The sequence below is a fragment of the Ranitomeya variabilis genome, chromosome 6, assembly GCF_051348905.1.
Source record: "Ranitomeya variabilis isolate aRanVar5 chromosome 6, aRanVar5.hap1, whole genome shotgun sequence".
Lineage (NCBI taxonomy): Eukaryota > Metazoa > Chordata > Amphibia > Anura > Dendrobatidae > Ranitomeya > Ranitomeya variabilis.
In genome coordinates this window covers 88,304,132-88,319,902 of record NC_135237.1, presented here as the reverse complement: position 1 = coordinate 88,319,902, position 15,771 = coordinate 88,304,132, and the positions used below count along the sequence as shown (strand labels likewise).

At 45.6% G+C, this 15,771-nt stretch overlaps 1 protein-coding gene across 1 annotated transcript in view; it reads left to right on the top strand.

Moving 5' to 3' along the window:
• The window catches only part of CCDC126 (coiled-coil domain containing 126), a 31,064-nt gene extending 15,546 nt beyond the window's left edge, over nt 1–15,518 (top strand). Inside the window, exon 3 of the mRNA XM_077268753.1 lies at nt 14,870–15,518. Coding sequence (XP_077124868.1) covers nt 14,870–15,051 — 182 coding nt within the window. The 3' untranslated portion in view covers nt 15,052–15,518. The remainder of the gene's footprint in view (nt 1–14,869) is intronic.
• The last annotated feature ends 253 nt before the right edge of the window (nt 15,519–15,771 follow it).

Below are 15,771 nucleotides of genomic sequence, written 5' to 3'. Positions count from 1 at the left end.
GCTCTATATGTCGTCCATGTCATAAGCAGCAGATTGAATGGCAAACCTTCTAATGCCACTGGGTACAAACCGAAGTGAAAGGATTATATTTCTGCTAAAAATGAAATGTATGGCCCTCAACCTTGTATGCAGTAAAAATATGGTTACTACATCACTAGTACATACAAATGTGATAACCAGTTTCCTTTGTTAATTTATTCTACCTTCCACATGAACATACCAGGACGCCGCCTATGTGAGATCGCATGCATGGAATTGTGCACACGGACCAACGGGTCTGACGCTGCACTACCAGGTACTCTGCAGGCGACAGTTCACACGAGTGTACACACAGATTGCACTGTATGGCTTGATCTATTGCACTAGATGTGTATTCTATCCTAATGTTCCTTTACTACTAACCCGCTGGGCTCTGCTCCATCTGAGCTATTCATGTGGAAGGTAGATTAAATTCTAATTTAATTAGCAGAGGAAACCAGTTTGGTAAATATATTATTTTTACTGCATGCACGGATGATGACCCATCCATTTCCTTTTTAGCGCAAATATGATCCTTTATCTTCTGTTTAATTATTTAGCAGTAAAACTGCATGTAACACAAAGTATGACTTTCTGAGCAGATTTATCCTTGGTGGCTGTCTGTATGGATGGTAAAGTAAATAAGGCAGCACACTGCAGCGCTGAAACATGCAAACAAGAAACATGAAAACTGAACTGCATTACTGCACTAGAACTATGAAAAATGAGAGTGTTTAGCCATTTTTATGCGCTAAACGCTCTCATTTTTCATATTTCTAGTGCAGTAATGCAGTTCAGTTTTCATGTTTCTTGTTTGCATGTTTCAGCGCTGCAGTGTGCTGCCTTATTTACTTGACTGTATACGAGTTGGTGACTCTAGGTTCAGCACCTGTTCACACTTAGTCTGTTTGGATGTGACGGTCAGTTTTTTGAAATGTATGGATGGTAAGCTCTGGCTATGGTTACTATACGTTATGTACAGTTTTTAGTGAAAAGTTAGCTTTTCATCTTCAATTTGCACCCAGCTGCACGTTGCCCAAACCAGATGTCCCTCTGAGACCTAAACCCAGTAGAGACCCATTTATAACTTTTAGTAATTTAGCAATGTGCACATAGCCACAGACCATGGTCTGATCACAATACCTGGCCCGACCCCCTAGGCCTCCTGACCTAAACTAACTGCCCGATAAAGCCCTAGAAGACATTTAGGAGACCTGGGTCCGGTTTTGTGATCCGAGCATGTTCTGTATTTCATTGACCTGTGAAACCGGCCTCCCATTGTATATCAGTTTAGCCTAGAGTCTGCCTTTAAGTGAATTTTTGTGAAAATATTTCTCCAGGTACACAAACCATCTGTTCGAGCAACATTTTTTGACCACGCTGCCCTAAGCAGTTCGTTATTATAATTCCATGTGAAAAAATATTACTGATTCTTTCTCATAGAGATATTTTCAGTGCATTTGTGTCTGGAGGTTACAAGGAGGAATTTGTGCTTTTCTTTACTTACTCAGCAACTTGTGAAAATGGAGACATCCCTTAGGGAGATTTTACTTCCCGGAGATGAGCTATAGAATCGCCAGTGTGAGTTTTATGGAAACCTCAGATATTACAGCGCGTTGTGTAACTACTTATGTGCATAAAGGGGGCTCCAGTAAGAACAAATCATCATCTAGCCACAGGACAGGTGATTACTAGATGGGCGGGGGTCCAATTGTCTCATGACTCACCGATCACCAGAATTGAGAACGTCTGTGCCCTTTGTTGAGTGGAGTGGTGGTCGCGCTTGCACAGTATCGGCTCCATTCATTCTCTGTTCGGCTGACGTGGATCACTGAGATCTTTAGGTTTTGTTGCATCAGCATAAATGAGAGAATGCAGTTTTAATCTGGCTGGAGCCGTCCTTTCATGTGCCTTCTGGTGGTCCCGATGCCAGCCCCCTGCAGTAACCAATCCATAAAGCCTTCCCAGTGTCGTGTCATAGGGCTCATGCAGACGAGCGTATAAATTGGACAAGTTGTGTCTGATTTTTGATCAGTTGGCACACGTACAGAGCACTGACTCATGTTAATAGGGTTGGTTGCTCAGTTGAGGACTTTCCCTCTTGACCCGACGGTCCGTGAGAAACAAATTGCAGCATGCACCATTTATGATCCACGTCTATTCAAGTTTACAGCAGATGCATTAAAAAACAAAAACAAATCCCATACAGATCATATGTGTGGGATCCGATTTTTACAGATACATTTCCATTATTAACCTAGGAAACTGTCTGATCATGTACAAATTTGTATGTAGATGTATGAAAATGGTAGCACGGATGAAACGCAAATAAAATGTTTCATATTCTTGTCTGCAGCCGGCCATAATATAAGGGGATCCTGCATGAAAGCTAAAGCAGGCGGTAGAAACTTTCTTCAGGGAGCTGAGAACATATCAGGGCTAGGGACCCACAGGAAGCACTTGTACTTTCCAGATTAAAGCTTCACTGTCATTTATGCTGCTGCTAAAACAGCAATTTCCTTATGGGGTTAAAGAAAGCGTATTTTACACCAGAAGAGAAGACTGCATAGGAGTTAAGGGAGGAGAGAGAAAAGTGCAGAAACCTGTCAGCAAGAAAGATTAATGACCGGTGTGCCTTCAGTGCATGTTGGAATCGCTCACAAGTAGACACATAAGATAGTCAGCGCAGTTTTGTCTCAATCTGAAGGATTTCCTAGTACCAGCAAAGTGCATGAGATTCCTGAAGTCTTGTGCACATGTCGCTTATTTTTTCCTTGCAGATTTTAAATCTGCCGCATTGTTGCAGAAAAATCTGCAACAAAAAAAAAAATATTTTACGCAGCTTATTTTCCTGCCAGCGCATGCACATCCGTTAAGTCTCTATGCACATACCGTTTCTTGATTATGTCTGGGGTTTACATTGCGGGGTCTTCCCGATGTATGACCCTGTAGGTACACTCTGGGATACAATGCTTCCAGTTTTGTAAAATACAATATATCATTCTTTGCAATATAGGGAAGCAGAGTAGACTGCACTTTCCTACGTAGATCGAGAAGAAAAAAAATAAGAGTTCTGCCAATGCAACCCGTCTTAGCGTATGTAAAAAAAAACACTCTTGGCATATGCTGAACACATGAGGATTTGTAGACCGGATTCGAGTATGCCAGGATTGTACAAAACGGGGTGTAAAGCGAGAACCTCGTATCCTCTTGTGTTTGCACTGTTGCATAGCAGCTGTAAAGGTTTATATGACTGTGAAGCCAATGTGTCCGGGGTTTCCAGGGGCGCTTTCTTACCCATACTAGCCAGGTGCCTGCAGAAGTGTTTGGTTTCTTCTGGATATGTCACCTGCGTGGGAATAGATTACATTTAAAGCATTGCGGCTAAGGCCCCGTCTCACTAAGCGATTTTACCAACGATCACGACCAGCGATACGACCTGGCCGTGATCGTTGGTAAGTCGCTGTGTGGTCGCTGGGGAGCTGTCACACAGACCGCTCTCTCCAGCGACCAACGATCAGGGGAACGACTTCGGCATCGTTGAAACTGTCTTCAACGATGCCGAAGTCCCCCTGCAGCACCCGGGTAACCAGGGTAAACATCGGGTTACTAAGCGCAGGGCCGCGCTTAGTAACCCGATGTTTACCCTGGTTACCAAAAAAAACAAACAGTACATACTCGCCTTTCGGTGTCCAGGTCCCTTGCCGTCTGCTTCCTGCTCTGACTGAGATCCGGCCGTACAGTGAGAGCAGAGCGCAGCGGTGACGTCACTGCTGTGCTCTCACTTCTCACTGTACGGCGGCTCAGTGAGAGCAGGAAGCAGACGGCAAGGGACCTGGACACCGAAAGGCGAGTATGTACTGTTTGTTTTTTTTTACATTTACGCTGGTAACCAGGGTAAACATCGGGTTACTAAGCGCGGCCCTGCGCTTAGTAACCCGATGTTTACCCTGGTTACCAGTGAAGACATCGCTGGATCGGTGTCACACACACCGATTCAGCGATGTCAGCGGGGCCTCAACGACCAAAAAATGGTCCAGGCCATTCTGACACGACCAGCGATCTCGCAGCAGGGGCCTGATCGCTGGTACGCTTGTACTCAGCAGCGATCTCGCTATGTGAGACGGGGCCTTTAAACCTATCTAACTACAGGAAGCCTCGTGGCTCACAGCAAGCACGTTTATTCAGAGCTCGACGAGTGTGCAGGTCTAAAGAGATTTCACCGGGTCTAGGAAGCATCAGGTCAGGGTCGGGGAGATTTGGAAGCGCGGAGCTGGGCAGTTCATACACCTCTTGGCCCCAAATAACATTGTTGGATTTCTAAGCTCGTTTTCAGCCACTGAATGGAAGAGCGTTTAATTCATTGAAAGCAAACAGATCTTGGAAATGGTGAAGTAGAAACTTTTTTCAATGACTGGTTTAAAGGGCATTCACACGGCAAGATGATCTGAACAAGCATTGTTATTTATCGAGCATCTCGGCACGCACTGGGGATTCTCAAACAAAATGACATTAAACTGGACGTAGATAAAAATAAAGCAGAGCTGAGAGGGAATGGTAAGTGTGGAGAAACGGGGTCAGTGGGTGCTCTCATCTGCTGGCCCGGCTGTCTTTAGCAAGACTGCATGGACCAAGGCTTATACCACTGAACGCCCGCTCTATCTCCCGGTGGGCAATACACTACACAGACAACACAGGGTTAAGGTAAAACTGTGGCAATACTTTATTGAACCACAACACACAATGGCAAACAGAACAATCTCAGCAATTACCCCAACATAGTGCACATGACAGGGTCTTACTCTTCCGTTGTCTCGCCGGGATAATGGTAGATGTTATATTAGAGCTCCCAGGGTCGCTATTCCACCTGTGATATACACACAGAGAAGAGATATCGACAAGCGTAGGAAGACGACAGAACAGTCCATAGAGTCTGTACAAGGTCAAAAGCCAGTTGACATGATGTCAGCTCCCAGGGTCGCTATTCCACCTGTGATACACACACAGAGAAGAGGTAACGACAAGCGTAGGGAGATGACCATGAACTGTCCATAGAGTCCATATAAGGTCCAAAGCCAGTTGACACGAGAGTCACTACTTGGCTTATCTGACCATCTCCATGGAACCAGGCAACCAGCGGGTCCCAAACCTGGCTTTCTCCAAACATATCCATGGTGCAGAGATGGTCACTGGATCAGATCTGTGTCCTTCAAACCGGAGCCGAAAACCCCTAGGTTGTTTCCTATAGAATCATAGATCAGTGTCCCTCTTGATGGTGCCATGATGAATTGGCTGCTGTCCTTTCTCTTGTCTGTTGGGTGGTTTGCAGAATGTCTGGCTGGTAGCTCTGTGTTACTTCAGTCTCCCAGGATGTGATCTCTGAGTCTTTTTTTTTTTTGAGGCTGAGTACTAGTTTCCACCTCATGAAGCCTCTTTCTTCACCATGGAAATAATTCAGCGATCATCCATAACTGTTGTTTTCCATGGATGTTCAGGCCTTTGTGAGTTCCCAAGCTCACCGATGCAGAATGTATCATACTGTTGATTTGGCCACTCCTAACATTTCTGTTATCTCTCTGATGTATTTCATCTTTTTTTCAGCCTAACGATGGTCTGTTTCTCTTCCATTGAAAGCTCCTTTGACCACATGTGGGCTCACATCATCAGCTTCCAAACGCAAATGCCACACCTGGAATTACCTGCTTAATTGATGATGGATTAATAAAGGAATAGTCCATGCCCTGTGACTGAAACCAAATGCTGCCTGGGGAAATAAAGTTAATTTTCTTCCTGCAGAGTTCTGCTATGTCAGTGGTCCCCAACCTTTCTGACCTTGAGAGCCACGTTCATCTCTGACAGGGTCGCGAGCCACATCCATCTCCCACTCACCTCAGTTATGGCAACCAAAGACCCCATTACTGGTATAATGAACCCGAAAGCTTTTCCACAGCAATCACCTGGAAGCAGTATACCAAGATCCAGGGGTTCCCACAATACCCCCGTTCAATATTCTCCCAATACATAGTCACATCCAGATTCAAGCGTCTCTTCTATAAGGTAGTATCGGCCTGTCTCCAGCTTACCATAGTTAAATTATCTCTAAACATATGGGCATCCAAATCTGCTCTTCTGTGCAGAGCTGCTCACAATGTTCACCATTTTGAGATGTGCTCTTCATACCTGTTTGCTAGACCTGGAGCTAATGCACCAAGCTGGCAGACAGCCGCGAGCCACAATTCATGGGACCACGAGCCACATGTGGCTCCCGAGCTATAGGTTGAGGACCCATGTGCTACGTGAAGGTGCCGGTGGGTTAATAACGCTATTAACCTGCAGATTAACCTCATATCTTTAGGTTTATAGCGTTTTTGCTGGAGACACATTCCCTTTTAACTGGGTAAAAAAGCAAAATGAGCAATTGTAAGTTCAGTGTCATGTAATATGATGATTGCAATATATTAAGAGTAAAAAAATTTTGTTGGGAGGAGTGCTTCTTTAACCCCTTAACGACCGCCGATACGCCTTTTAACGGCGTCAGTTAAGGGTACTTATTCCTCAGCTTTTTAACAGCGCTGAGAAATAAGTGTATAGCACCGCCCCACATAGTCGGAAAATCTCGGGGGTCTCTGCTACCTGGGGTAGCTGAGACCCCGGAGAACATGATTCGGGTCGGTTTTTACCATCCCCAGTCTTGTGATCGCTGTTATTCATCGAATAATGGCACTCGCCAAAAAAAAGTCAGATTTTCCATTCATTTCTCTCTCCTCTGATGTGATCTAGCATATCCTCCGGCTCCCGGCTTTCCTTGTAATTTTCCTGGAAGAAAATGGCAGGCGCATGCGCAGTGCACCCTCCGAGATTTGCCGTCCGGCAACAATAGGAGATATTTCCTATTACTTCATTTTGATCACTGTGATATGGTCTATCACAGTGATCAAAAAAAAAAAAAATAGCACATCAAACCCCCCTTTGTCACGCCCTTAGTTAGGTAAAAATAATAAAATGCAATTTTTTTTCTATTCTTTGCACAGTTAGTTTGGGTTAGATCTAAGGGGGTTGTTAGGGTTGGAGTTAGAATTGGGGGGGGGGGTTCCACCATCTAGGTACATCAGGGGGTCTCCAAAAGCTACGTGGCACCCACCATTCATTCAACCAATTTTGCGTTCAAAAATTCAGCCCTGCCATGTGCCCAAACAGTGGCTTTACCCCACATATGGGGTATCGGTGTACTCAGGAGAAATTGCACAACAATTTTGTGGTCCATTTTCTCCTGATGCCGTTGTGAAAATAGTTTGGTTCCAAAGTTAATTTTTTGTGAAAAAAGTAAAATGTTCATTTTTTTTCCTTCCACATTGCTTTAGTTCTCGTGAAGCCCCTGAAGAGTTAATAAACTTCTTGAATGTGGTTTTGAGCACCTTGAGGGGTGCCGTTTTTAGAATGGTGTCACTTTTGGGTATTTTCTGTTATATTGACCCCCCCAAGCTCACTTCAAATGTGATGTGGTCTCTAAAAAAAAATGGTTTGTAAATTTCGTTGAAAAAGTGAGAAATCGCTTGTCAAAGCATTCCAGAGTTTATAACCTCCTAAATTGACAGTGGTCAGAATTGTAAAAATTGGCCTGGTCATTAAGGGGTTAAAGGGAACCCTGCAGCTCTTTTTGTGCCCCTAAAGTGGTTCTATTCCTTATTACATAAACAGAAGTCTCTTATCCTGCCCCTAAATATTACATCTAATCTACAAAATCCAAGAAACAAAATGAACATATAACCTGCTGTAAGTAAAAAGCAATAATGCGTACAAGTAACCTAGGACACTTAGGAAACACTACTTTTGATAACAAAAAAAAAAGTGTAAAAGCCATCCCACCAGTGCCAATGTGTACCCAGTTGGGATGGGTTTAACCTCTAGTATTAAAACTTTACCATGTGTCAAAAATGACCTTAATGTAAGAGGTGAACAGGACCGGGGTCCAGCTATGGACACCCATCAATGGGAAGATACATAAATAGTGTTTAGCAAGTACCCTGTGTTATTTATGTGCATTATTGCTTTTTATTTACAGCAGGGTATATGTTCATTTTGTTTCTATCTTAGGTTTTGTCTGTTTAATGGCCAGTGTGAACATGCTCCTACACGTGGCATGTATACCAACTTATTCTCCAGTTCATTTCTTTCAATTCTAATTAATGCAAAATACACCATAATTTATTTATTTTTTCTGTGCTGATTTAGGTGTACACTTGTAGTCCAGGGGGTTTGGGGCTTCTTGGGTCTCATTCAGTGCTGCACAAAGTGTTTATAGTTTGTGAGATGCCCATTACTTTGCTTTTTATTGACTTTTTTTAATTAGCTGTGAATTTTTGATCTATGTAACAGTTGTTAGTTTTAGTCATATATTTTGGGGTAGCCTTTTTATTTCCAAGGGTTGGCAGTGAAAACAAGTTATCACTTATCTACTGAATGACTTATTGATTGGTGAGGTCGTCACTGGCACCCACAGTGATGGGAAGAATGAGGACCTATTATTAGTGATGAGTAGTGTTGAGCATTCCGATGCTGCAAGTATCGGGTATCGGCCGATACTTGCTGTATCGGAATTCCGATACCGGGATTCCGATACTCTTGTGGTATCGGGTATCGGAACAACATTAATGTTAAAATGTGTAAAATAGAGAATTAAAATAAAAAATATCGCTATACTCACCTGTCCGACGCAGCCGGGACCTCAGCGCAGGAACCGGCAGCGTTGTTTGTTTAAAATTCCCGCTTTTACATGGTTACGCGAAGTCCCGGCTTGTGATTGGTCAGGGCGGCCATGTTGCCGGGCCGCGGACCAATCACAGCAAGCCGTGACGAAAATACGTCACGGCTTGCTGTGATTGGTCCGCGTCCCGGCAACATGGCCGCCATTAACCAATCACAAGCCGTGACGTCACGGGAGGCTGGAAACGCGCTCATTTTAAAAAGGGCGCGTGTCCAGCCTCCCGTGACGTCACGGCTTGTGATTGGTTGCGTCGCGGTCAACCAATCACAAGCCGGGAGGCTGGACACGCGCCCATTTCAAAATGAGCGCGTCCAGCCTCCCGGCTTGTGATTGGTTGATCGCGGCGCAACCAATCACAAGCCGTGACGTCACGGGAGGCTGGACACGCGCCCATTTCAAAATGAGCGCGTCCAGCCTCCCGGCTTGTGATTGGTTGATCGCGGCGCAACCAATCACAAGCCGTGACGTCACGGGAGGCTGGACACGCGCCCATTTTAAAATGAGCGCGTGTCCAGCCTCCCGTGACGTCCCGGCTTGTGATTGGTCAGGGCGGCCATATTGCCGGGACGCGGACCAATCACAGCAAGCCGTGACGTAATTTCGTCACGGCTTGCTGTGATTGGTCCGCGTCCCGGCAACATGGCCGACCTGACCAATCACAAGCCGGGAATTCACGTAACCAAGTAATAGCGCGATTTTTAAACAAACAACGCTGCCGGTTCCCTCGCTGAAGTCCCGGCTGCGTCGGACAGGTGAGTATAGCGATATTTTTTATTTTAATTCTTTCTTTTACACATTTATATGGTTCCCAGGGCCTGAAGGAGAGTTTCCTCTCCTTCAGACCCTGGGAACCATCAGGGATACCGTCCGATACATGAGTCCCATTGACTTGTATTGGTATCGGGTATCGGTATCGGATTGGATTCCGATACTGTGACGGTATCGGCCGATACTTTCCGATACCGATACTTTCAAGTATCGGACGGTATCGCTCAACACTAGTGATGAGCGAATATACTTGTTACTCGAGATTTCCCGCACGCTCGGGTGTCCTCCGAGTATTTTTTAGTGCTCGGAGATTTAGTTTTCATCACCGCAGCTGAATGATTTACAGCTACTAGCCTGCTTGATTACATGTGGGGATTCCCTAGCAACCAGGCAACCCCCACATGTACTTATGCTGGCTAATAGCTGTAAATCATTCAGCTGCGGTTCTGAAAACTAAATCTCCGAGCACTAAAAAATACTCAGAGGACACCCGAGCATGCTCGGGAAATCTCGAGTAACCAGTATATTCGCTCATCACTACCTATTATCCCTGTTACAAAGGAGCGGCAGAGCACATGCCTGACAGTTGTCCCATTCATTCCCGATAGTGCGGCTTATTTTCTGGCAGTCCCATAGAGAATGAATGGAGCGATGTTCAAAGATGCGCTCTCTGGCTCCTTTATTATGGGGATATAAGTACTGTGTCAATTGTAGGAGGTTCCAACGGTCCGACACCACCAACCAAATTACCAGCTATCCTGTGATATATTTTTTTTTCTATTTTAATGAGTTAACAGCTGATCATCACCTACTAACTTGGAATGTAGCTCTCTGTAATGATGACCTGCTTAACTCATTAGTCAAGATTAATATGTGATGATCCTTTTCTCCATTACATGGACATGAGCTCACCCCAATATATTATTTATTAGCCCTGTTCTGCTATTACAGTTCTGAGTAATTCAATTCCAAGTTCATAAGACACAGTAGATACTGGCAGAGGCTGCTGATTGCACCTACAGTATAATAAGACCTCATTCACACATCCATTGTTACTGCTGGATCCTATTTTCATCTATTTTTGTTCCTTTTTTTTTCCGATGCTCTGTTTGCAAAAACAGAACATATGAACAACCCCATAGATTATAATACTACTTGGTCTATCTGTGAAAAATACAAATAGAATATGTTCCTCCAAAACGGATGTGCGAATGAGCCGTAGTCATCCTTTACAATTGGAGAGTTTGTTTGAAGGACATTTAATCCACACAAATGCTAAAACAATGAAGCAAAAGGAAATCCTACCAGCCCATAAGAGCTTACAATCTAAATCAGAACTGGGCAAATGCGGCCCAAAACGGCTGAGGAGCTGTAAACAGTGACTCACAGCAAGGCCGACTCCAGGTTTTTGTGGGCCCCGGATGAAAGCGCATCAGTGAGCCCTTTTAGCACATACCTCGTGCATAATGCAAAGATAAGAAATATACGTACAATGCCAAAGATTTCACTTCTTAAGGTACCTTCACACTGAACAACTTTCCAACGAGAACGACAACGATCCGTGACGTTGCAGCGTCCTGAATAGCGATCTCGTTGTGTTTGACACGCAGCAGCGATCTGGATCCCGCTGTGGTATCGTTGGTCGGAGCTAGAAGGCCAGCACCTTATTTCGTCGTTAGGTCGGTGTGTATCGTCGTGTTTGACAGCAAAAGCAACGATGCCAGCAATGTTTTACAATGGTTACCAGGGTAAATATCGGGTTACTAAGCACAGGGCCGCGCTTAGTAACCCGATATTTACCCTGGTTACCATTGTAAAAGTAAAAAAAAAACAGTACATACTCACCTTCTGATGTCTGTCACGTCCCCCGGCGTCCGCGCTGCTGCTCAGAGCTTCCTGCACTGAATGTGTCAGTGCCGGCCGTAAAGCCGAGCACAGCGGTGACGTCACCGCTGTGCTCTGCCGGCCCTGACACATTCATTGGTAACCAGGGTAAATATCGGGTTACTAAGCGCGGCCCTGCACTTAGTAACCCGATGCTTACCCTGGTTACCCGGGTGCTGCAGGGGGACTTCGGCATCGTTGAAGACAGTTTCAACGATGCCGAAGTCGTTCCCCTGATCGTTGGTCGCTGGAGAGAGCTGTCTGTGTGACAGCTCCCCAGCGACCTAAACAGCGACGCTACAGCGATCGGCTCCTTGTCTATATCGCTGCAGCGTCGCTGAGTGTGACGGTACCTTTACATGAGTGATATCTATTGTAAATTCTACAACAGCTCAAAAAGTGGCAAATCCTTGCCACGCACAGTGTGTGTCCTGGGGGATGTAAAAGGCTGCAGTCACACAGTGACTGCAGACTTTTCATCTTAGATCCGACAGTATAGTCCTCCTTACAGTATAATGGGCCCCATATATTGCTCTATACAGAATAGTGGGCACCATATAGCGCTCCATACAGTATTATGGGCCCCATATAATGCTTCAAGCAGTATATAATGGCCCCATATACAGTGTAATGGGCCCTATATAATGTTCCCTACAGTATAATGGGCTCCATACATAAAAAAAATCAAATACCTCTACTGTTCCCCGCTACTCCGATCTCTTCACATTATTCTGGCTCTGCACTGCTCGGCACAGAGGGCGCGTTGTAGTGATATCATCACACCCTCTGCTCTGAGATGGCAGAGAGTCAGAAGACACTAAAGAGACCATAGCAGTGGGGAACCGGTAGAGGTGAGTAGCGTGGCTGTGTCCCCGACAGTGAGTGCCTCCTCCCGGTCGTCCTGGTCTGGGCAACTGCCTGAGTGGTAACGCCGGCCATGGCCCACAGCCTGCACCATGCCCTCTGCCGCTGCACGCAATCAGCATGTGAGACAGCAGGAGCAATGATGTCACTTCATTGCGCTGCTGCTGAGACTCTGTGCAGCGGAGACAGGAGCAGAGCACCAGGGGAACGGATGCGAGGAGAGTATGTGTGTATGAGGTGTTTACGTGTAGGGAGGCTATATGGGGACTCGTGCTGTATATAGAGAGGCTGTGTGGGAGTTCGTGCTGTATACATTGGGCAGCATGTCCATGCTTAACTTTCCTCCCACCTCTCATCTAACTCTCCTTGACAACCTCTAATCTGGCCTCCGCCCCCACCACTCCACCGAAACTGCTCAGACCAAAATTACTAATGACTTGCTCACAGCCAAAGCTAACAGACAGTTCTCCATCCTCCTCCTTCTCGACCTGTCCTCTCCTTTCGACACAGTTGACTACTGCCTACTGTTACAGATTCTTTCTTCCCTTGGCATCAAAGGCCTTGCCCTTTCCTGGATTGTCTCATACCTTTCTGACCGCACATTTAGCATTTCCCACTCCCACACTACCTCCTCTTCCCGCCCTCTCTCTGTTGGAGTCCCTCAAGGCTCTGTCCTAAGGCCCCTACTTTTTTCCATCTATACCCTTGGCCTAGGACAACTCGTAAAGTCCCATGGCTTCCAGTACCACCTGTATGCGGACGACACTCAGATCTACCTCTCTGGCCCAGATGTCACCTCTCTACTGTCCAGAATCCCAGAGTGTCTATCAGCCATATCCTCCTTCTTCAACTCTCGCTTCCTAAAACTCAATGTAGACAAAACCGAACTCATCATCTTCCATCTCGCGTATCTCCCCCCACCTGATCTATCTATTATGGTAAACGGCATCACGCGCTCTCCCACATCTGAAACCCGCTGCCTCGGGGTAACTCTCGTCTCTGCTTTGTCCTTCAAACCACACATCCAAACTCTTGCCACCTCCTGTCGCCTCCAACTCAAAAATATTGCCAGAATCGTCCCTTCCTCAGCCCACAATCTACTAAAACTCTTGTGCATGCCCTCATCATCTCCCGCCTCTATTACTGCAATACCCTCCTCTGTGGCCTCCCAGCTAAGTCTCTTGCACCACTCCAGTATGTCCTCAACTCTGCTGACCGGCTAATCCACCTCTCTCCTCGCTACTCCCCTGTTTCTCCCCTCTGCAAATCCCTTCACTGGCTCCCAATTCCCCAACGAATGCAGTTCAAACTACTAACGCTGATCTACAAAGCCATCCACAACCTGTCCCCTCCCTATATCTCTGTACTAATCTCCCAATATCTTCCCTCACGTAATCTTTGATCCTCCCAAGACCTCCTACTCTCCTCCACACTTATTCGTTCCTCACACAACCGCCTCCAAGATTTCTCCCGAATATCCCCCATCCTCTGGAATTTCACGCCTCAACACGTCCGATTATCCACCACCCTCGGATCCTTCAGACGGAACCTGAAAACCCATCTCTTCAGGAAAACCTACAGCCTGCAATAACCATTCTGCCGCCTCACCACCACCAGAGCTGCCGCACCCCCGACCTTCTGTCTCTTCCCCATTATCCTGTAGAATGTAAGTCCGCAAGGGCAGGGTCCTCTCCCCTCTGTACCAGTCTGTCATTGTAAATTTGTTTACTGTAAATGAGATCTCTAACTCTGTACGTAACCCCTTTTCTCATGTACAGCACCATGGAATTAATGGTGCTATATAAATAACAATAATATATAGGGAGGCAGTGTGGGAGTTAGCACTGTATATAAGGGAGGCTGTGTGGGAGTTTGCACTGTATAACAGGCTGTGTGGAGGCTCGTGCTGTACAGTATATAGGGAGCCTGTGTGGGGCTCATGCTGTATGTAGTGAGGCTGTGTGGGTTCATGCTGTATGTAGGGAGGCTGTGTGGGCTCATGCTGTATGTAGTGAGGCTGTGTGGGCTCATGCTGTATGTAGGGAGGCTGTGTGGGGGCTCGCGCTGTATATAGGGAGGCTGTGTGGGGGCTCGCGCTGTATATAGGGAGGCTGTGTGGGGGCTCGCACTGTATATAGGGAGGCTGTGTGTGGGGGCTCACGCTGTATGTATAGAGGCTGTGTGGGGCTCACGCTGCATGTAGGGAGGCTGTGTGGGAGCTCATGCTGTGTATATATGGAGATTTAAGCATTATTAATTCTGCTCAATAGTATCTTTGTCAGCGTTCAGGTTTCAGTGACTAGGGTGGCGCCGATGAGGGTTCAATCACAGCACAGAGAGTGGTGTCTGTAACTGCGCCCCCAGCACTGACTGACAGCAGGCTCAGTATTGGGGTCTGCTGTCAGTCAGTGCAGAGGGTTCTGTTACAGCCTGATTCCCTTTTAAACGTTTTGTTAGCACATTCTTCTTGAAGAAATAAGCTTACAGTTTCTTGCTAAATTGAAAATAACGCTTGTGCATTCCTTATGTTTTTAACTTTTTTTTTTTTTTCTTCATTTTCTTTACCAACAGCTGATCTGAAGAGGACGATTGCAGTTCTGTTAGATGACATCCTGCTGCGCCTAGGAAAACTAGAGAACAAAATAGACTATATTGTAGTTAATGGATCATCCAGTAACCACACTAACAGCACCAGCGGGAATCTAGTTCCCCTAACTACAAGTAGACGTGTCCATTCCTCTGGAAAGCGATGATGAGAAAGAAGAGAAAGCAGAGCCGTGAGCTTACAGAAAGCCTTCATCCTCACCACTCCAGCTCTAGGAATACTACACGGTCATCAAGAGCTTTAATATGAGGACTCCCTGCTGTAATGTCAAGTGTTACACACTTGTCATGAATTATTGGCCATATTTTTTTCTTAGACAAGAGAGAATATGTTTTTCTACATGTGTGAATTTTATTATTAGGTTCTGTTTTTGTTCTCGATTATAAAATTTAGTACTAAAAAATAAAATATTTTGAATCTGTTTGAAAAACCTATACTTGTATATTATATTTTGCTACACAGAAAGTTTTACGTTTTAAGCTAAAGTTTTTGAACGTGTGACCCAAAGAATGTATTTATTTGCACTGTTAAAGCATAACATAACCATAGATGACTTGCTGTATCGATTTATTTATGTGAGCTCACCAATGACAAATAAAAGGAATAGGAACTGTGTGTTATTTTGAAAAGCATTCCTAGAAAGTTACGGTACATTTTTTTTTTAAACCATTTTTCCAGTCCACCACCTGACAGCACCATTGGAGGACGTCCTTCTTACCCTCAGTGGGACAGGAACCACAAGCAGTTAAAAAAACCCTCCCCACTCCACCCACCAGTGTTTTTCCTGTCCCACTGTGGATAGGAACGGCAAGCATGTCCTCCGACGGTGCTGTGCAGATGGTGGGGATCGGGGGGCCCAGCCTTTCCC